Below are 23719 nucleotides of genomic sequence, written 5' to 3'. Positions count from 1 at the left end.
ACATCCTCTGGCCTCGAACCCAAGAGACAATCAAATTGGCGCTGTGGCTCTGCTTATTTTCCATATTGGCGTAAAACTCCCACACACTACAAGAATTTTGGTCTTCAATGACAACTACTTTTCGTCACAAAAAAGCAAAAAGTCGTCACTGATGACTTTTATTGACAACATTTCGGTTGTCACAGAGTCGTCACTGAATCTCCGTCGGTAAAAGTATACAGTGACGACTTTAAAGTCGTCAGTGAATAAAAACTTTTTTATGACAAGATATGTTGTCAATAAAAGCTACAAATTTAGTGACGACATGCTTTCTCGTCAATGATGCATGAAGCAACATAGTCAGTGTATATATTAATTAGTGACAACTTTGTTGTCAATAAACCCCTTATCAACTGTGACAACAACTTCTTATCAATGAATAGTTTTGATTCAGTGACAACAACAATTGTCAATAAAGACAGCCTGCTTGAGAAATGCTACTCATTTACAACACCTTGCAATGTGTAGTTTGATGATTTTCCTACTACAATAATATCTAAAAAATGAAAACATCAGCAATGTTTAATAAATAACAAACGTAGACACCCGTTACAATAGGAAATGCCATAATAACATATTAAATATTCAAATGTCATAAATAAGTGCAACATCACACTACAAATAGTTTGATAAGTTTCAATAGAGCAAATTTTGCCATATAAGTCAAGGCTACACTAAAAAACAATTCCAAGTCCCAAAACATTTTCTAAACTTAAGATAGCACTATAACCATAGTTTTTGAGTCGACACGTAAGCCGTACTGCTAATCTTCCAAACCTCTAAAATGAGCAATATATCTGCAATAAAATAGTAAAGTTATTAGTAGATGATAGAAAAATTAAAACAAGGAAAATTAGTTAAGGAGTCACCAAAAAATAAAGTGAATCATTTGTTTTAAGTCTCATCTAGATAGTGGCTATACAAAGAGTAGAAAAAGAGACATTATATGGGTAGTTCGGAAACAGAGTCTACTAGAGGATGGAAGTTTAATAACATTCATTAAGAGCCAAGGATTATATGGGCAGAATTGTTCCACTTCTTTATTTTAATATTAAGATGTCAAAGGACAGCAACAAACGATTCCACATTTATGAGAAACAACTTTGCAAACTTCACTGTGTTTTAAACCAAAAGTAGTCTTTGAAGCTTTGAATGTCATAGGATTTCATATATCTAAAAATATGTAACTATACATAAGGTCTAATAAACAAGAAAAAGCAGCCTTATCACCTACCAAGCACTTTTGAGGCTTGATACTACAAGTTAATATTGTCACCTACCAAGCACTTTTGAAGGATACTAATTTGTCCATTACTTGAGACATGAATCCAACTACTGCCTACAAGAATAGTGAATCAGCATATACAGCAACAAGATAAAAAGCAAGTCCAAGCACCGTACACATGATTGCAAGTTGGCTAATTGAAGAGACAAATTGGATATCCTAATAGCTGGAAGCTATAAGAGCTACACCTAGAGCCAAAAAGTCAAACTTTATCCGAGTCCATGTTAATAGTAACCTGTGGACTTATTGCCAGAATAATTACTTTTAAGACTCCAACAGTGGCAGGGGGAGAGAAAGTGCTACTACAAGAAGCAGAAACATATTCAAAACTATCATCTGTTAACTAAAGTGAGTTAGCAACTAGTGTTCATTAAGCACATTTGTCAATATCATAATTATGCAGACACAATACTTTGGTTAGGATACACAGGAATGTCAAAGCCATTATTTACAAGTGACAAATCACATACAACAAATTGTAGTGACCAAACTTGTAATTCATTGTTTGAAAACCACAAATTGATTACCAAAAAACATGAAACAGTAATCATTTTCAAGATTTTTGAGACTTTAGGCAGGCAAAAGCAAGCCCTGAGTCTTAAATACGTTTGGAATTTTTTTAATCTAGTTTTTCATTTTCTTGCCTGTACTCTGCTACCAATGGAACGCATTGCAAATTCCAGTAGTTCAAAGAAGTAGTACAACATACATGACTAATTTGTGCTGTGACATCTGCCAAAGATTGTCTTCATGACACGATTTTGTGCATTGACAGAATGATTTAGACTCATGCAGGACATATTTGCTTCATTTCGAATGTCTTTCCCTTGTTTTTCTGTCTTTAGTTTAGATAGAATCAGGATATCAACTAGCTTCACACTCAATTTTGTATCGCAAGTGGAGATTCTTCACCAAGATTCTACTCATTCTAAAGCACTTACCAAAAGATACTTCATATGAATTAAATATACATCATCAAAGCAGCCATTCAATCGAATTACTTGCCGCATGGGAAGTTTCTACTTCAATTTTAGCAGAGTCAATAGCACTTCAGAATGGATATTGCTTCAGAAAAATTAACACAGTAGAAGCAGAAAATGCAATAAACTTTAGAGATTCTTATGCAACCCAGCAAGTATTAACCATAAAACAGATAGAAGGCATTCATTCAAATTACTTGCTGCATGGGAAGTTTCTCCTTCAATTTTAATAGAGTCAATAGCACTTCAGAACAGAAATTGCTTCAGAAAAATTTGCACAGTAGAAGCAGGAAATGCAATAAACTTCAGAGGTTTTTACGCAACTCAACAAGTATTAACTGCACAACAGATAGAAATGAGACGTAATGTCAAAGTACTTACCACTTTCAACTCCATCAATCCATCAAATGGCTGATAAGTTGCTATTCCACTAATACTCATGTCCTGTCCCAATATTGATTCCTTGGCATTCTCTGCTAGCCATTCTTGAACCAAATCTAGTGACAACTGGTACAATAAACAAAAAAAATCTTACAAGTAATTACACTCCATCCTTAAACTTAAAATCAGCATATAAACAAAAGCGAACATTTAAGTGCAACTATATATTGTTATTAATGAAAAATTCTGATTCAATGATAACTCTTTATCACCATGAAAATTGAAAATTTTCCTACAACAATTATATCTATAAATGGAAAAAAATGACAATGATTTATAATTAGCAAATGAATGCATCCATTGCATTACGAAATGTCAAAATATCATATAAGCATTCAAATATCATAATGAAGTTCAACAACACCCTATAGCCAAGGTTGCCAAATTTGTCAAATCTGGGACAACTTTTAAGAAGAAAGCCAAGAAGATCCGGACCAAAGTTACCTTCCATCGTCCTAAGACATTGAAAAAGGACGGGAACCCGAAGTACCCACGCATCAGTGCTCCTCCTAGGAATAAGTTGGACCATTATCAGATTCTCAAATATCCTTTGACTACTGAATCTGCCATGAAAAAGATTGAAGATAACAATACCATGGTATTCATAGTTGACATCCGTGCTGATAAGAAGAAAATCAAAGATGCAGTGAAGAAGATGTACGACATACAGATCAAGAAAGTGAACACTATGATCAGGTCTGATGGAACAAAGAAAGCATATGTTCGGTTGACTCCAGACTACGATGCTTTGGATGTGGCAAACAAGATTGGAATAATATAAACGAATTTAGTCATTGTTTTGTTCCGATAAAAGATACTGTCTTTTAAGTGTGACAATTTGCTAGGCTGTTTTGTCGTGAAAAAAAAATACCAAATTTCAACACAAGGGGGAATTTTTAACATCAGACAAAATTTCACTAAACCTTGCCATTTCCCAATTTCACTATATCTCTTGTAGTTCGGTTGCTTAGCTAAAATTTGCAATCCAATAAGAACCTCAATAATTAAAGCTGGACATTCAAAATCAGCCCCAAGGAAAATCAAAATCAGGCCCAAACTAATGCACCAAATTAGCTCAAGAAATAAGTACTACTATTAAACTTCAGCCTCAAAGGAATAATATAACAAGTTGATAAGGCAACAAGCACTACTATAACAAGTACTGATATAAGTACTGCTATGAACAATATAACCAGTTGATAAGACAATAAGCACAACACTAAAGGAAAAGCAACTTCAGTTCACTTGCTTAGCTAAAACATTCAAATAAACTAAACTAAACTAAACCAAAACAATCCAAACTAATGCACCACAGAGGATACAAGGTGTCAAGTATCATAACCAAAGTAACGTTGATCATGATATAAGGTGTCAAGTAGGAGCAATGTGTACCAACATAACTAGAATGTTTCTTTGCCATTTAAAAGCAAAAAACAACTTTCTTGTTCTAGATCTCTGAAATTACTTTTGCTGTTTGTCATGGTGTATTAATTCCATAGAAAACCAGCACCCCTTAATATTGTATTCCAATCAAACTAGTAAGTTAGGCAAGTGGCGGGACATTGCAAAACATTCACAATGAAATTTACTTCAAGAATGGCACCAAAAATGGGAACCATTCATGTGAAAAGAAAAGGTATTACCTCAAGGAATGCCTTCAAAAGCCACATAAAAGTTAGTATTATTACTCCGTTAACAGAAAATCCAACCTACATCCAGCAAAAAGTTTGTGATTATATAGTATAAAATAATGCTATATGGAGAACAAACTACCATGTAAGACATGAAACTACCATGTAAGACATGAAACTTAAATTCCAGGAAAGCAAGCAAAACAGATTTTACAAAGTACTTATTCTTACTCGAACTAGAAAACTACCATAAAGATCACCGTTGTGCAAGTTGATTGAGAATTACTTATATCACAAATAATATAGCAGTATCCTCTTGCACTAAGCTCTAGCACTCAAGCATCATCCTCTCTAGTCTAATTACTGAGTACGTAGTATAGCCTTTTAAAATGTTATGGAATTGTGAATCAAATTCTTCCAACTCCTGAAGAAACACCCACTACCAACTGCAAATGCCAACTTATAGCTCTAGTTCATAATTTGGCACGTGATTTGCAATTTGGCCGCAGGTTTACCATTCAAAATTGCACCTTTCCTCATTTAGTCAGAAACTTATCTCAACGCCATATCTACATGTGAAAGAAGATCTAGAACAGATACCATAGAAAACGAGAAAACAAGTGATTGCTATGCTTATTACAAGCATTTCACCAAGACAACACCAAAAAGATACATAAATCACTGCCAATTACATGATTCAATTTTTTTAGCAACAGTTGCAAATACAGAATATGAGCACAAAAGCAAAATGAAAGGTACATTGTTAATTTACACCAAAAATAAAACGTCAATTTTCCTTATCTGAAACACTAACAAAAACTAACACGGTAGAACAAACTAAAATCAAGAAACCAGAAATGCGACAAGAATGCCAACAAAAATCATCTGAACAGCCCAGGAGGAAATAAACATCACCAACCTCTGAGCATTCCTATTCCTCACATAGACAATAACATGAGTAACAAAAGCCAGCAACAATCCCACCACAGTGTACAAGAACCCAACCGCGAACCCTTTAGCTCCCAATTGCATCCCGGACCCCCTGATAAAAGAAAACCAACTTCCCAGGGTCATTCCTATCAACCAAAAACATGGGTATTTTCCTAATTATGTTATGCATTGAACCGGAGACACTGAAAAAGTAGACAAAAATCTCTCCGGTCATCCAAATACTCTTATTGTGCAAAAGGGTGTTCCCATAAATCACTTTTTTCACCAAGAATGGAGCCGAAATCAGAATAACAGCAATGAGAAACATCAATTGCTTCTTAGAAATCAAAGAGGGGCGATCAATTGGCCCAATGCTCAGCTTCGTTTTGGCCTTGACAAATTCAGCCATGGATTCGGCGAGCCTCGAGAAATCTGATGCATTTATCTGGACGGAGTCTTTCTTGACATCGGTGTGGGGCAGAGAATTTACTCCGAAAAGGGCGAAAAAGGACTGGAATTCTTGAAATTCAATGTCGAAGAAGAAGAGTTTTGAGTGAGAAGTTGGAGGGTTGTTGGCTAAAAAGGATTTAGAGACGAGGGAGAACTCGGATTTGAGAGAAGGGAGGGAGAGTTCGGGTTTGGAGTGGAGTTGTTGGGCGTCGAAGAAGACGAGGAAAGCACAGGGACGATGAGTTGGAATGGATAGAATCCGTTTGAGGGAATCAGTGAGATGGATAACGCCGCCTTTGGGGGACTGGGATTGGAGGGATTCGAGCTGCAAGAGCAAATCCGAACTGGGGTCTTGAGAATTGGTGGAGATCGGGAGGAGGGTGATGAGGAAGAGGATGATGAAGATTGGGGCTTTTGTGAAGGCCATTTTGCAACCTACTATAAGTTAATGTCCGTCTAAATTCTTTTTTGGGCGAAAAGGAAAAAAATTGGTGGTAAAAAATTGGTGGTAAAAAAATGGTGGGAAAACGAAAACTTTTCCTGATGAATTGACGTGGGCAAAAGTAGAAAAATATGTTTAAAGTAGCATTGCCTTTTGAAGGATATTTGCCTGACGAATTGCCTTTTAATGCTATAGTATTATTCTTTATTTTTTAGCAAAAAATAAAAATTTTCATCAACATAGGTGGCAAAATTTGTTAATTTCATATAATTGAAAATGTACTTTTATAATTTGCTAATATTTTATACTAATTTCTTATAATTGCAGCACTAAAGAACATTATTGCAGCAAGCGGGATTCTGTGTTTTTTCTATTTCAAGGTTAGCTCGCATGCGGGTTAATGTTATATTTGAGCGCGAGAAGAAAAAATTGGTAATTAGGCTCTTTGGGCATTATAAGTAAATATTTAAATTAATGGCAGTTTTATTACATCAATATTATTGTATTATCATTATTATGATTATTGTATTATTTCTTATGCAAATATAACATTTAATTATTTAAATTTGATTTTATTTTTACAATTTATAAAATTTTTATCACTTATATAATATTTTTAAAACCCTAATACATCTAAATTTGATTTTATTTTTCAAATTTATAAGATTTTTATTTAAAAAAATGGGATACGGATAAGATATCCGGTTGGTTCGATTTGCATAGGTGCATATGAGAATATCCGAATACTCTTTAAACCCGCATGCGGGTTTAAGGAGATTATGGCAACTCTCTGACACACTAGTTACCCATCCAACTTGTGTGTAACTAAAATATATTTAAATAATATATTTCATATTTTTGTTATTTAGAGTTTAACAAAACATTAATATTGGGTAGATTTGAGGGATATGCATAATTTTGCATATTTGTAGGAATATTAGAAAATGGAAAATTTGGGTAAATTCCCAAATTTTGGAGGTAAGGTGCAATCCAAGAACTAAAACAGTCATTTATAAAACCTTAACAGTAATAAGGTGCAAACCAAAACTGCAATCCAAGAGTAATATCATTACAAATTTCATAACCATACATTAAATAAATAGAAATGCAATCCAATACTATCCAAAACACAAAATGTCTTGGGTATAATAGTAATTTTGCATTATATGATGTCAGCAATTGGGTCCCAAGTTCTGCCAGGGGAGGTCAGTGTAATTGTGGAAACCTCAGGGGAGGTCAGTGAAATTGTCAGAAACCTCAGGGGAGTTTCTGAAATTATCCCTTTTTAATATTGTCAATTGCTAGTTTTTAATAGTTTTGTGAAAATATTGATAATGGTTGAGAAAATTTTGTTACATTACTGCAAGTAATAAATGTGCTTTTGTTCTTTTTCAAACATTTATTTTAATGTTTAATTTTGTTTAAAACTATTGTACTAGTATAGATTTGCAAGACAAAACTTAAGTTCTCAATAGTTAAAAAATTCATTACAGAGAAAACACAAAGTAGTAGTTGCAAAATGTGTATAAATTACAGATATTTTAATGTGTATAAATTACAGTTTATTTTAATGTTTAATTTTGTTTGAAACTATTTTACTAGTATAGATTTGCAAGACATAGATTTATGGGTAATTTCTTTTTTTTTTTCCTTTCACATATTTAATTTATGTTAAATACAAAACCTACCAGTTTCCCTTTCATAAAAATATTAGTGCAACACTTTTTGAATTTTACTTACAAACATTTATGTATTTAACATAAATTAAATGATTCAGAGTGAAATGCCCATAAAGAGCAGAATATTTGTTCATGTAATGGAGGAAACCCACAAAGAGTTGGTACTTTATGGGTCATTTCTTTTTTAAAAAAAATTTAATTTATGTTGAAAAGATAACCTGCCAGTTTTCATTTTGTAAGAAATCAGTGTAACACTTTTTGAATTTTACTTACAAACATTTATAAATTTATCATAAATTATATGTTTGAAAGTAAAATACCCATAAAAAGTTGGTACTTTGAATAGATAATGCTCATTTGCCCATAAACTACACTCTCTGAAGGCTATTTTGTTAATTACTTTGTAGTACTTTGTTATTCCTTTGCTAATACTACTTGGCATGTAGTACAAAAGATAAATCTGGCATAAATTTCTTATTCCATTGATAAAAAGACCTGCCTGCCTTATAACTATTGTAATGAAAGATATATCTTTAGAGTTTATAACAAATTATTACTTAAGTTTGAGAAAATTATAAAATATTTATGCATAGTTTATCAAGATACCATTCGCAATTTCCTAATAAAAAAATAGGGGCTAAATTGTAAAAGTTAGGGTGCCATAATAGAAATAATAAAATTGGTGTATTACATATGGGGGTTAAATTGTAAAAGTTAGAGTGCCATAATAGAATTAATGAAATTGGTGAATTACATATGGGGCTAAATTACAAAAGTTAGGGAGTAATAATAGAATTAAAGAAATCGGTGTACTACATATGGAGCTAAATTGTAAAAGTTAAGGTATCATAATGGAATTAATGGAATTTTTTACAACATTTGGGGCTAAATCGCAAAAGTTAGGGTGACACAGTAGAATTAATGAAAGTGACTTAAAAATAATTACTTTAAACAGTGACAATTAATTCTTGTCACTAAATCCGAATTGGTAGAGTGACAGTGACGATATTAGAAGTTGTCACTATAGAGATAATTTTAGTGACAACTTTTTCAAGGTCGTCACTGAAGACTTAGTTGCTTTGAGCAATTATGACAACTTTTCTTGTCGTCACTAAACAACCACGTTTTGTGACGACTTTTGTCGTCACTAAAAAATGTTGTCACTAATGACCATATTTCTTGCAGTGTAGTTTGTGACGAAAATAACGGGTCGTCACTAAACATTTGGTTGCTTTGATGCAATTGTGACAACTTTAGGTGTCGCGACTAAAGAAGCTCCTTTTGTGACGACTTATTGTCATCACTACAAAATGTTGTCACTAATAACTTTTTTTTTCGTGATCAGTGACGACAACAAAAAGTCGTCCGTAAATAACTTAAATTAATATTTAAGTAACTATGACTAGTTTAATAAATCATCAAATTTTAAAAAAAAAATTAAATTAATATTGAGGCTCACAATTAAATAAAGTCATAGTTAATAAATCATCAAATTTAAAAAAAATAAATTAATATTGAGGTTCACAATTAAATAAATGCATTAGAGATGTTCAAGTTAGTGATGATACTTATGTTGTCACTAACTACACTATAGTTTTATTGACAAAAATTGGTCGTCAATAAACATAAACAGTGACAACAACGAAAAGTTGTCAAAGAAAGTGGTAGAATTACTGACAACTTTTATCAAGTCGTCACTATCGCAAAACTCGCGCCTTCCAAGTCCCATGGCGCGAAGTAGTTTTGTGACGACAATTAAAAGTTGTCACTGAAAACTCAGTTGCTTTGAGTCAATTGTGACAACCTTCAAAGTCGTGACTAAACAACCTCATTTTGTGACGACTTTTTGTCGTCACAAAGAAATGTTGTCACTAATGACCTTTTTTCTTGTAGTGACACCAAGTCTGAGTAGTAATGCCGTGGCAACTTCAGTATATTCTCCCATCCAAGTTGCTTGAATGCCATGGACACCTTGTAATGATCGTCTACCTCGGGTGTCAGATGCTTCTCAATTATGATCTCCTTGTCCAATCCGACTTCATACCACTGTTGGTTTTCAAGCGAAGTGAATCACGTGGTCATGGCTAGTGGACGCTGTCTTACGCCTGGAGCGAGGCGGCGACTCAGGTGAGGGAGATTCCTCAATTGGTGACTCCTCAGGTGACGGGGTGCGTTCCTCGCTCGAAGACGGCGAAGGAGAGCGAATACGAGATCGTCTTGTGCGAGCCATGGTACCTATATCAAAAACCAGATCAAACGCACATTAGAAGAATTCTAAATCCCTTAAAAATATACAACCAACAATGTTAAAAAGTGATTTGAAAAAATTTCGGCAGAATTTCCCCTTGAACAAGGGCTAAACTCCCTGCCAACATATACCCAAATCCAATCAAGGGTCCTACTTAAATCATTTCTAACACAAATGCACGTGTATGATATGAATTTCAATCCAAAATCGTATCACATGGCTCGAATATTCCACTTTTAACAATTGAACAGCATATTTTAATTAGAATCTCATTAAAAAGTCCAATCTCTTTGAGAATTGATGCATATTTCAATAATAGAATATAATTTCAAAGTAAAAGGGACTCTTAAAAGATCAATTTCATTGCTTCATGGATGTACGTGCCAATTATCTCATGATTTTATCCAAGCATTACATACCAAATGGCTATACACATGGCAACCAAAGTATAAACTAATGAGCTCCAATTCTTCTTAATGAGTGCCAATTATCTCTAAGAACAAGGAATGTTCAAGCAAAAGATTTAACATGCTCAAAATTGAGAAAAATATACAAAAATATCACGATAATAACCATTTTCTCAATTTAAAGCATGCAAGTAGATTTGAGAAGAAAAATCTACAAGAATAATACGAAATCCACAATTTTCTCAAAACTAAGTATGAAAATAGTTGTAACAATCTATTTAAGCACAATGTAGCATAATTGTATCAAGAAATTTCAACATATAAGCAATTACCAAAATATGCCCAAAAACTAGAAAAATGTAAAATTGGGAATTATAAAATCTCATAGAAAATTGCAAATTGTTACCTCAAATATGTAGAGTGATGGTGGCGGATGATAATGATGCAAAAGTGGAAGAAAAATAGCTCAAATTCGCCCTCAAATATGAAAATTTTCAGTGTGGCCCGAATTCCCTTTTTGAAGATCAAACACCGCTTTGATGGTGTTTTGATGCGAAATAGTTTGGGGTTAATGATTACAAGAGGGTTGGGGATGTGTTTATGGTGAAAAATTGGAAGATTAATGGCTGAAATGGGAGTTTTGATGAAAGGTGTTAGGGTTTGCGGTAAATAGGAAAAGGAGAAATGGAAAAGTATCCGAGGTCGTATCGGTTCTGGAAGCTCTCGGATCCGACAGGGCTCGGATCCGCTACTCCAGAAGTTCAGTCGAGTTCTCGGATCCAACTGGATTTTGTTGGATCTGAGCTCGGATCCCCTTTTCTGAATTTTTCAATAATACACGATCCGAACTCGGATCATTTTGAACAGGGCTCGGATCCTGGGGGTTCGGATCCATCTCACCAGAAACACAGACGAGCCCTCGGATCCTATTGAATAATTTCTGATCCGTGGCCGGATCTTCAATTTCTTCTTTGATCCGAAACTGATCCGGGTTCAGATCCGTCTGGGTTTTTAGGACCCGAGGTCGGATCTGTATATTTCTGCACCAATTGCAGAAACTGCAATTTTTTCAAAACTTTTTCTCTCTTTCCCGGCCAATTCCAAATTACACTTTGGACAAACTTTTTAACAATTCTAACCCTTCACGCAAGTGTAATATACCATAAACACAATATCTAATCTCTCAAAACATATCAAACACATCTTCATTGCAAATCGAGGGGTGAGGTTCTTTGATCATTTTTACACTTTACACCAAAATAGCACCTTTGGGCATTAAATGCACATCAAATACGTCCATGAGCCTTTATAAACATATTATCACCGAAACTCACTTGAATATACTGGACATGCAACATTGTATATATGAATGGGAAATTTAAACACTTTAAACACAATTTGATGAGAAAACTTCCCTTTTTACAATTGTTCTTCAAGTGCACCTCCAAGACGGATGTTGAAACTCCGGTACCTCCTACAAACAAGTGAAATACATGTAATTAGTCAATTAAATCACACCAAAATTTAAGAAACACTTAAAAACACACAACTATAATATTATTATTATTGGATTGTCTCCCAACAAGCGCTTTATTTATAGTCGTTCAGCTCGACTCTCCTACAGGTTCTTTAACTCTCCATTGTGTTTGCTAAGGAGTAAATCACTCCTTTAGGAATCATTTCTCCAAGTAAATAGGGTTTCAATCTTTGACCATTTACTTTGAATGGAGCACCATTTTCTCCTTTTATTTCCACCGCTCCATAAAGAAATATGCGAACTATTTCAAATGATCCAAACCATCGAGACTTAAGGTTTCCAGGGAATAATTTAAGCCTTGAGTTAAACAATAACACATTTTGCCCTTCTTCAAAATGCTTAGAAAGAATGTGTTTATCATGCCAAAATTTTAATTTTTCTTTGTAAATCTTGGCATTCTCATACGAGATTAACCGCGATTCCTCCAATTCGCTTAATTCGAGCATTCTCTTTTCACCTGCAGATTTAAAATCGAAATTAATAGTTTTAATGGTCCAATAAGCTTTATGTTCTATTTCTACAGGTAAATGACACGTTTTTCCATAAACAAACTTATATAGAGACATTCCCAACGGCGTTTTAAATATCGTTCTATAAGCCCACAAAGCATCTTCGAGCTTGTTTGACCAATCCTTTCTCGAACGATTGACATTTTTCTCTAGAATGATTTTTATCTCTCGGTTGACCAACTCTGTTTGACCATTGGCTTGAGGATGATGGGGGAGTGACTTTTTATGCCTACAAACATATTTAAGCAACAAAGTGTCAATAGTTTTATTGCAAAAATGCTTACCTTCATCACTTATAATTGCCTTTGGGACTCCAAACCTACAAAATATGTTCCGTTTAAAGAATTTAAACACAACCTTAGCATCATTAGTTTGTGAAGGAATAGCCTCCACCCATTTAGATACATAATCAACCGCTAAAAGAATGTACTTATTATTAAATGAACTAGGAAATGGTCCCATAAAATCAATACCCCAAACATCAAATAACTCAACTTCCAAATATGTAGTTAGAGGCATTTCATTCTTTCTTGAGATATTATCGGTTCTTTGGTATTGATAATAGCTTTTAACCCAATTTCTAGTATCTCGGTACATAGTGGGCCAATAAAATCCTGATTATCATATATTTGTTACGGTATTAGTTGTACTAAAATGACCTCCCGTTTCAAGGGTATGACAATGCATTAAAATACTGTGTACCTCTTCTTCCGGAACACATCTTCTAATTATTCCATCTGCACAATGTTTATAAAAGAACGGTTCCTCTAAAAAATAATGTTTAGCATCATTTAAGAATTTTTTTCTTTGATGGGAATTCAAATCATTTGGTATCACTCCACTAACTACAAAATTAACTAAATCAGCATACCATGGTGACTTTTGAATTGCCATTAAGAACTCATCTGAAAATTCTTCTTTAATGAATAAATGATCTTCTTGAGGCATATTTTCCAGTCTAGAAAGATGATCGGCGACTAAGTTCTCGGATCCTTTTTTATCTTTGATCTCCAAATCAAATTTCTGCAATAATAAAATCCATCGAATTAGTCGAGATTTTGCATCTTTCTTATTTAACAGATATTTGAGTGCTGCATGGTCGGTATAAATGATGACTTTAGATCCTACTAAGTACGATCTAAATTTATCCAATGCAAATATCACTGCTAGCAACTCTTTCTCTGTTGTTGCATAGTTGACTTAGGTTTCATTTAGCATTTTACTTGCATAATAAATGACATGAAGTCGTTTATCATGTTTTTGCCCAAGAACAGTTCCAACTGCAAAATCACTCGCATCATACATCAATTCGAATGGCAAGCTCCAATCTGGTGATGCTATTATGGGTGCGGAGACAAGTTCCTTCTTCAACTTATTAAAAGCAAATAAACACTCATCATTAAAGTGAAAAGAAACATCTTTTATAAGTAATTCACATAAAGGTTTAGCAATCTTGAAAAAATCCTTAATAAATCGCCGATAAAATTTCACGTGTCCAAAAAAGCTCCGAATACCTTCACATTAGTAGGTGAAGGCATTCTCTCAATAACCTCTATCTTGGCTTGATCTGCCTCAATACCTTGTGAAGAAATTTTGTGACCTGGAACAATACCCTCACAAACCATAAAGTGACATTTTTCTCAATTGAGTACAAGATTTGTTTCTTCACATCTCTGCAAAATTAGATCTAAATTGTTAAAACAATGATCATAAGTAGATCCAAATACAGAAAAATCATCCATGAAGATTTTCATGATTTTCTTAATTAAAATCAGAGAAAATTGCCATCATGCAACGTTGGAAGGTGGCTGGTGCATTGCACAGTCCAAAAGGCATTCTTCGAAATGCAAAAGTGCCGTAAGGATAAGTGAATGTGATTTTCTCTTGATCTTCCGATGCAATGACTATTTGATTGTATCCTGAAAAACCATCCAAAAAATAATAAAATTCATATCCGGCCAATCTTTCTACCATTTGATCAAGAAAAGGAAGAGAAAAATGATCCTTTCTAGTAGTTGCATTCAGTTTTCTATAATCAATACAGACTCGCCACCCAACCACAACTCTAGATGGAATCATTTCATCATTTTTACCACGTACTATGGTTATCCCCCATTTCTTTGGCACTACATGAACAGGAGAAATCCAAATACTATCAGAAATTAAAAAAATTATACCTGTATCCAATCATTTAAGGATTTCTACTCTTACCACTTCTTTCATGTTTGGATTTAATTTTCTGAGTTTCAACCACCGGTTTAGAATTTTCTTCTAATAAAATCCGGTGCAAACAAATAGTTGGACTAATTCCCTTGATATCAGAAATCGTCCATCCTATAGCCTTTAAATGCTTCCTCAAAACACGTAAGAGCTTGCCTAGTTGTTCCTCATCTAGTGCTGCATTGACAATCATTGGCAATGTCTCTTTTTCTCCAAGAAAAGCATATTTGAGGTGTTTAGGAAGTGGCTTAAACTCCAGCCGTGGAGCTTGCTCACACGATAGTGGAGGTAGCCCTTTGCTCAATCCTAATTCCTCATACACATTGCTCCATTTGTAAGGAAACTGTGCCTGCAAAAATTCAATCATTTTTTCAACTTGTTTCTCTTGTAAGCCTACACCATTAAGACAAAATTCAAGAGAATCATCATCAAGACTAACTTGACTCATCTCTAATGCCATCATTTATCACATATGTCAACGGAATAAACATGGTCAGTAAAAGAGGGATACTTCTCCACTTTACTCAAATCAAACTCCACTTCCTCTTCACCAATTTGGAACTTGAACTTACCACGTTTAACATCTATTATTGTACCTGCGGTGACCAGAAATGGTCTATCAAGTATAATAGGTACATTGACATCCTCCTCCATATTTAAAACAACAAAATCAACAGGAATAATAAATTTTTGCACTTTAATGAGCACATTTTCCAATATGCCCATTGGATGTCTAATAGACCTGTCAGCCAATTGCAAGGAAATGTTAGTACGTTCTAATTCTTTCAACCCCAATTGCCTAGCTACAGTTAAAGGCATCAATGAAACACTCGCACCCAGGTCACATAGTGCTTTAGAGAATTCTACATTACCAATAGTGCAAGGAACTGTGAAACTCTCTGGATCTTTCAACTTTGGTGGCAATTTATTTTGTATGATGGCACTACATTCTTCCGTTAATGCAATTGTCTCACTATCTACTAACTTCCTTTTCTTAGTCATTATCTCCTTGAGAAATTTTGCATATGAAGAAATTTGCAAAATACCATCAACAAAAGGAATGTTAATATGTAATTGTTTGAAAATATTGACAAATTTCTCAAATTCTTTGTCATTTCTCGAAGGTTTCAATCTTTGTGAAAATGGCAACGGTGGAGGAATTGGTGTTGTATCTCCAATTTATGACTCATTTTCTTCCACCTTTTATTTTTCTTTAATTTTCTTACTATCCTCTCCTAACTCACTCAACTGTTTGTTTTCTCTTCTTTCACATTCTCTTTCACTTTCAACTACAGGCGGCTCACCTACTTCCTTACCACTACAGAGGGTTATAACTTTCACATGCTCCCTTGGGTTCACCTCAGTCTTGCTAGGTAAATCTCCTTGGTTGCGATTGTTAACTGCATTTGCTATTTGCCCTAATTGGACCTCAACATTCCTGTACATATTGGTGAGTTGGTCCATCATTCCCTCAATTCTTTCAAACCGTTGAGTAGTGGAACTGGCTAACTTTTCAATTTTATCATTTGATACATTTGCTAGCTTCTCAATTGCCAATTCCCAAGCTGATTTGGATTCCGAAAGTGGTTGTTTTGGTTGAAAACCCGGTGGATTAATTGGCCTTTATTGGTTCCCTTGATTCTTCCATCTAAAATTTGGGTGATTACGCCATCCTGGATTGTAGGTATTAGAGTATGGATTATTTTGGGGTGGACGGTTGTAATTGTTGAGATATTGAACATATTCACTGTTAGAACACATAGAATCATCATGATTTCCGCCGCAAGTAGTACAACATGCAACAACTACTTCTTGATTAGAATTAGAACCAACATGCCTATTAAGCATTTTAACCACATTATCCATTTTTGCACTTAACGTATTCAAGATATCTACTTCAAGCATACCTGCGGTTTTTCTTGTATTACCTCGTTCGTTGGCCCATTGGTAGTTATTAGCAGCTATTTCTTCAATCAATTGTTGAGCTTCCTCAGCTATCTTTCCCATCAATGCTTCTCCCGCTGCCGCATCTACATGCGTCTTTGTTGGATAGGTGAGACCATTGTAAAATATTTGGATTACTAGCCAATCTGGTAAATCATGATGAGGACATCTTCGTTGTAATTCCCGATAGTGCTCCCAAGTTTCGTTTAATGTCTCTCCTTCCTGTTGAGAGAAACTAGTTATATCCATTCTAAATTTAGCAAATTTTTCAGGTGGAAAGAATTTATTAAGAAAAGTCTTAACTAATTCAGCCCAAGTAGTAAAAGTATTTGGAGGGTGAGATTGTAACCAAACCTTGGCCTTGTCCCTTAGCGAAAATGAAAATAATCGAAGTTTAATTGCATCATCACTAATACAATTGAACTTAATTGTATCACAAATTTCAAGAAATGTTGACAAATGAGAATTTGGATCTTCGGTAGCATTACCTCCATTTTGAGATTATTGTACCATTTGAATCAGTGATGGTTTAATCTCAAAAGTATTAGCATTTACCGTTGGCCTTGCGATGCTAGTTTGAGATCCTTGTGTATCCGATAAAGCAAAATCTCGTAGAATTCGTCTATTTGGTTCATTTTCCGTCATTTCTTCCTCAAACGGTAGCTCTATCAAAATTTCCTCTATCGGCTGCCAAACCTCTTGTTCCTCTTGATGCGGTATATGCCTCCTTTGTCTCCGAAGTGTCCTCTCAATTTCTGGATCGAAAGGTGCAACTTCTCGATGTGTTCGGTGCATACACTATAAATAGAAATAAGAGAAATTATGCAGCTTTAATTGTCAATAACTAAATTAATGTAAAATAAACTATAAACAACTTAAATAAAAATAATGAAAATATCTAAATTAATAGAGATGATTAGACCCTAATATTGCCGCTCCCCGGCAGCGGCGCCAAAAACTTGACGGAATTTTTATATCAATACAAGTTTATTTTCGAATTTTACCCGTTGGACTGCAAGTATACAGGTCACTTAGTAGTTTTGGGCAAATATCAAGTCGATCCCACAAGAAGTAATTTAAACAAGTACTAGACTCTTATTTTCTCTATTATTTAGACTTACGGTAAATTTGAGTAAGAAGATTATAATGCTATTGTCTACAAATCTGGTTTAATAATTGAAAGATACAAATGGAGATTTCTTTACTAAAGACTTAAATTTAGGGATATAGATTCCACTTATAGCTTAAACGACACAAATGAATAGATTTACCTCTTGTTATTATTCTTGTTAAACCAGGAATTCATTTTCAAAATTACCAAATCTCATTCTCATGATGAAATGACCTAGAGTAGTTCAGTTTTCCCTATCTTCATGGTGAAATACTAGTTCTACTCTGTTTTTCTTCATGAAATGCTAAGTAATCCACTTAAGTGTACCTCTATTTTCATGAACATACAACTTAAACTCTACTCATGTGTTTCCATTGTTACTACCAATTCTCATTGAATAATAACAATTATAAACATGCTATTGGTGATCAAACAATAACAAATAATTACAGCTACACAAGTGGACAAGTTAATACAAGATATAACAAGTGTAAATCACATTCAATTCATATCATTTAGCCATAAGTTTCATCTACTCCCTAAATAAAGAAGTTTAGCTACTCATGAATGATATAACAATCAAACTCACAAGTTTATTAATGCAAAATATCATAAAGTACAAGTACAAGAAAGATAAAGGAAAGCCTAGTAATGGTGAAGCCCTCCAATTTCTACTATGTCTTGTTCAAGATGATTACAAGTGAAGTCTCCAAATGCTTCCTCAAGAACTTCTAGTTAGAGAAAAAAATGTTACAAGAAGAAAAACTAGCTACGTTTGGTCCTCCTTGGCTTCTCCTTGTTTTTCTGTATAAAAGGTGGTAGAAAGGCACCTTTTTTTTCTTGATGATTTCAACCACTCAGATTTTGTAGAGGAAGTCAAAAGATATGTTGTTTTGACTTGTCAATAACTCATTTTGTCTTCCCTTTTGTTGCAGAAGCATGTGCCACTAAATTCTCTCACCTAAGATAGCTGGAAAGTTGTGTGAAAAGTGAGAAAAAATGGATGTGCCATTTGCAGAAGAAAGAGGCAGATCCGAGTCCCGGATTCGAGTGGTGAAGATAGATCTGAGCTCGGATCATCATGATCCGAGGCATTTTCCATATGGATCCGAGGTCGGATCGGTTGAACTCAGATGCACTGCTCCAAAAGAACAGACGAGGGCTCGGATCTCTCTTTGTTCACACGGATCCGAGCTCGGATCCGTGCTGATTAATTTTTGATTTTTTTACTTCATTCCTTTTTCTTCATTTTTGCTCCTAGTATCCTTGTATTTTATCCTCCATATGATCCTTACATTTTTCGTCATCTCGTCCATGAATTCCATATATCAATATCCTTCACAATTTCACAAAATTAACACGTTAATCCACTCATTTATCAAATTTTGAACACTTAAACAATATTTAAGCAATTATTACCAAAAGAGTTCAAATATGACTTTAATCTTCTCAAAACATACCAAAAGTTCATGCCAAATTTGTACAAAATGTACGTTCAATATTCACTTATCACCTATCCAGAAATAGGTGGAGGAAGAGATGATTGGAATTGATGAATTAATCCAACTACCAGAGGCAGTGAAGCAACAACATCAACCACAACAACATCAACATTCTTCAGGATATGTAAGATTGTTTGGCTTGCTCAGAGAATTCGAGACATGCAAAATGCCTTATGCAACAAAGAGGTTTCAAAGAGTGAAATGCCTAAAGCAGAAACAAAAAAGGAGAGAAGTGCCTAAGTGAGAAACAAAATGGAAAAAACTGGCTACCTCCACACCCAAAAGCTTTAGTCAGTTTAGATAACTTTGGTTTGGCAGGAATTCATTTCATTTAATTTTCCTGTTCACTCGTGTCCATGTAAGGGAGGTTAGGTATTTACCCCCTCCATTCCTTTTTTTCAAGTATTTTAATAAAATAACGGGCTGACATCCCACACCGTGTATAAGATTTACCAAAAAAAAAATTGAAGAAACTGGCTAAAGGAGAAACAGAAAAGAGAGAATGGCGGTTTTGCTATGGAGGGATAAAGATCTGTGTTTTCAGACTCGGACCGGACTGGCCGGTGGGACCGGTCAGACCGGGAATCGGTCAGGCATCCGGTCCGAGTTAGTTAAAAAACTCGGATGTTATAAAATCATAAACCAGGTTTGACCGGTGAACCGGAAATTTTGATTAACCCCGGTTTTTTTTTCTTTTTCGGCCTTTTTTCAATCAGAGTTTGACAAATCGGACAAAATTGAAAATTGACAAAGTCACAAAACTTGCGTCGGCTACTCTGCTGCTTCTCTTCTCATACATTTTCTTCCTTTCTTGACTTTCTTCTTCAGATCTCCACCGCCATCTCTTGAGATTCATCGATCGTCCTTCAATCTCTAGCCTCCACCGCCGCAACAGCCACCAGTTCCTTCAGATTTCAAGACAATCAAGTAATTAGCATGCGGGTGAACTGAAGCTTTGTCTGGTAATTTTTACAATCTGAAGGCTATTATTGCTGATTCGTTATGCTAAAGTTGATCTGTGACTGGAATTTTTTTATTCATTATGCTGGACATTTGGGATTTGGATATTACGGGTGTGAATGAGAAGCTGGAGTGTTTAATTATATTTGAGATTTGGGATTGGAATAGTAGGGTCAGGGGATCAGGGAAAACGGCTCTTGCATGTAAGGTGTTTGATAATTTGCCTGTGAGGAGGATGTTCTCGCCGAGGATTTGGGTTTCTTTATCTGATACCCTTCATGATGAACCGGTGAGCGTAGACTTGAGAGTGAAGATATTGAGGAAAATGCTAGAGCAGTCTGGTTGTGATGTCTCGGAAATGATAACTACTTATGTTGACATTCCCAAGCTCACTCAGAAGCTTTACCAACGGTTAATGGGCAAGAAACTGAGTTCTCACTTCTGGTCTATCTTCGCTTGGATGTTCAAAGTTCCATGCAGCCATCAATGTAAATTTCTGTGATGTTTGTCTCTAAGCAATGAAAACTTATTTTGTCTTTTGTCTTAAAAAAAAAGATTGATATTTATCAAGCATTTGAACATGAACTTGCTACCTTATTTGGATTGCTATTTTTTAAGGATTAAACATGTATGGGATTTCTATTTTATAAATTTTGTGAGTTTGGATGAATTTGGTTATATTTTGTAAATTTGATTTGCAGATATATATATATATATATATATATATATATATATGACGTATATATGACGTCATCCGAATCGACCCCTATCGACCCCCGGTCGAACCCATTGACCCCTGACCCCTGACCCCTGACCTTGACCGAGTCGAGTCCCGGTCCGAGTCTGAAAACATAGATAAAGATCCACTAGCAACCACCCACAGTCGAGGTCTGCATTTCTTGGCTTAATGGTGGTTTTTACCATTTAACGCCATGAAATTTAATGCCTCAAATTTGTTCATTTGAAATTGCAAAAGCGTGAAATTGTGCAAATTGTATATTCAATATTCGTCCAAATGATACTAAAGTGGGAGCTCGTTAGTATATAATCATTAGAGGAATTCGCATAACGGAAATTTTTTTATCGATAATTCAGATTTATTGTACTCTCTTCATCCAATTGATAATTGTTATTTCTTGTGATAGTGGAAGTATCAGAAAATTTTAAGCGTATATATGTTGCTTTTATTATTATTGTTATTACTATTTTACTGCATTATTATTTTAATTTGTATTGCCATCTAATAGTATACATTTTGCTGGATAGCTATGAGATACAATGACAAAATTTGTACTTTCAGAAATTATTGGGGCAGTGTAAACAATGCCTAGATGCATATCTTTCGATAAATTCCCTAACTGAAGCTATGGTCACGAAGTTTCCTGGCTTCGTTGTTGGTTTTTAACTTTTGATTTGTTAAGACTATTAGAATCCCTAATTCCACATTTGTTTCTGATTGTAGCACAAGCAACGAATTCACCTTGGAGTTTGTTAACGTACGAGAAACTTTGAAAACAAGAATAATAAGGAAAAAAACATGATTTTGAAAGCCTTAGAGTTTCAATATATGAAAGCTTTTTTTTGAGCAAGAGACTTGCAAAATCCAAGTAAAATATTACTACTTGGGTTTGTTTAGTTAACAAGAAGGATAATCCATGCTACATAAAAAATAATAATAAAACTAAACACATAATTATGATATTAATCAAGAGAAGAATATGATAGTCAAGTTGGAAGATTAAATAAGCTACTCTCCAACCACATAAATTTTCCCTTGTTAACCTTACTTTTTGCTTGATGCGTAAATCATGTACAAAGTATAAATACTCCATTAGAATTTTTACCTATTAAATAACTCAAGTCACCGTCTACTTCTGTATAGGATATGCTGATAATCGACTTGTCAATATATTTGTTCTCACAAACAATAATACTACATTAACTAACAAAACCCAATCTTGAAGTTTACGTTCAAATCCTCACACAAACAAGAGAAATATATATATATATATGAAGAACACAGTAGTTCAAAAGAAGACAACACACCTAAAAAAGGAGTCAGATTGGTAGAATTGCTGTCGATTACAAACATCATGAATGAAAACTTCATCATCTGTGAGACTTGTATGAATACATATGGAGATGCTCGGGGTGCTATGAGCAACTCCAACCTGATCTTAGTTTTGGCACATCTTGAAAGTTTAGGAAGATGGACACTCATCAGCTGAAGAACATGCCCATTTTGAAGTAGAAGTTTCATCAAATAAAACCATATTGCAGCCCCATAACCATAGGTGAGATAAATTTTTCGAAGGCGACATATAACACACGGAGGCAATGTCCCTATCAATTCATAATCGTCGTTCTTCCAAGCAAAATTTGACTGACAACAAAGAAAACGTTGTGTTACATGAATAGGTAGCCAAGAAGATTAATTGGTAGCAAGAGCAATGTGTATTAGATACTGAGGAAAAATTTTCCTAGTTAAAGAAATAACATAAAGGAATGTAGAGAAGGGATTTGGAGTCTGATTACACCTATGTCCAGAAACAACAGATTTGGTGTCTTCCTTAGCAAACTCATCAGAGCTCTCGTACTGCTCGAATAACGTGAATCCAATTTTCGATAGATAACCTGATTAAGCATGGGGATGTAACGTATTGTTCCAGATCGGTCCAATGCCTTCACAAAATTAAATGACACACAAGCATCATTATATGTAGATGTTCCAAAATAGCTACATTATTCAAGAGAAGAGAAGTACTATAAACTGAACAAATATTAATTAAATAAGCATTATCGATAGGAGATGTAATTAGTATAATTTGTATCTCTATAAAATCGAAATTATGCGATGAATGTACTTATTTTCTTTTTTTGTTGTTAATTTGTTATTAAGGTTACTGGTCTAATGAGTTAAGTAAAAATTCCCAAGTTTGCATTCAAAGTTTTTAAACTAAAAGGTGCATTAAAGCTAAGATACTGTCTCATTTAAAGAAATCTAAAGCCTCATTGATCCAAGTAAAGATAAATTACCTCAACTATGTCAATGGGAAGCTCAAGACGGGTAATATTAGATACTTGTATCAAAAGCTTCACAGCTCCAATTCCAGCTACCCAGAAATCTTCGACTCCAATAAAATGGTCAAGTACCGCTTTAGAAACGGATGAAGGGCTTGGCAGAATGAAGTTTTCCAGGAAATCTTCACTAGTCCATTTCACATATGTGAGATGCGGGCTCCTTCCAAAAGCTGGATTTCACAGCTCATCTCCTTTCCCATACTTGCACCGGGATACCTCAAAGATTGAAAGATAAGGAGTTTCGATCTTAATGACATTTATACCTATCCAGGTGCAACGGCGGATGCAAAATGTATGCAAGGCTGGGATGCTGAAGAACAGTT

The 23719-nt window shown here is 34.6% G+C and overlaps 2 protein-coding genes, 1 non-coding gene and 1 pseudogene across 3 annotated transcripts; 2 read left to right on the top strand and 2 right to left on the bottom strand.

The window, feature by feature from the left end:
* Positions 1-2659: 2659 nt before the first annotated feature.
* LOC113769376 (60S ribosomal protein L23A-like) lies at positions 2660-3526 on the top strand. Its single transcript, XM_027313831.1, has 2 exons — positions 2660-2666; positions 3117-3526. The coding sequence occupies exons 1-2, from the start codon at positions 2660-2662 to the stop codon at positions 3524-3526; spliced, it is 417 nt and encodes a 138-aa protein (XP_027169632.1).
* A 1693-nt stretch (positions 3527-5219) lies between these two features.
* On the bottom strand, positions 5220-6183 carry LOC113769375 (annotated as a pseudogene).
* Positions 6184-15257: 9074 nt separating this feature from the next.
* Positions 15258-15800, bottom strand: LOC113769374. Its single transcript, XM_027313830.1, has one exon. It carries the CDS (start codon positions 15798-15800, stop codon positions 15258-15260), a length of 543 nt encoding a protein of 180 aa, XP_027169631.1.
* Positions 15801-16893: 1093 nt separating this feature from the next.
* On the top strand, positions 16894-17000 carry LOC113769700. The gene has a single exon (XR_003468247.1). It is a non-coding gene; the product is annotated as a small nucleolar RNA R71 (small nucleolar RNA).
* Positions 17001-23719: the final 6719 nt, after the last annotated feature.

This window comes from Coffea eugenioides, chromosome 4, assembly GCF_003713205.1.
Source record: "Coffea eugenioides isolate CCC68of chromosome 4, Ceug_1.0, whole genome shotgun sequence".
Lineage (NCBI taxonomy): Eukaryota > Viridiplantae > Streptophyta > Magnoliopsida > Gentianales > Rubiaceae > Coffea > Coffea eugenioides.
The sequence above is the reverse complement of the archived record's forward strand: the minus strand, read 5'-3'. Positions and strand labels throughout refer to the sequence as shown.

What these genes read in the sequence shown, in the direction of transcription:
- LOC113769374 (XM_027313830.1), bottom strand. Translation starts at nt 15,800, where the DNA reads ATGACTAAGAAAAGGAAGTTAGTAGATAGTGAGACAATTGCATTAACG.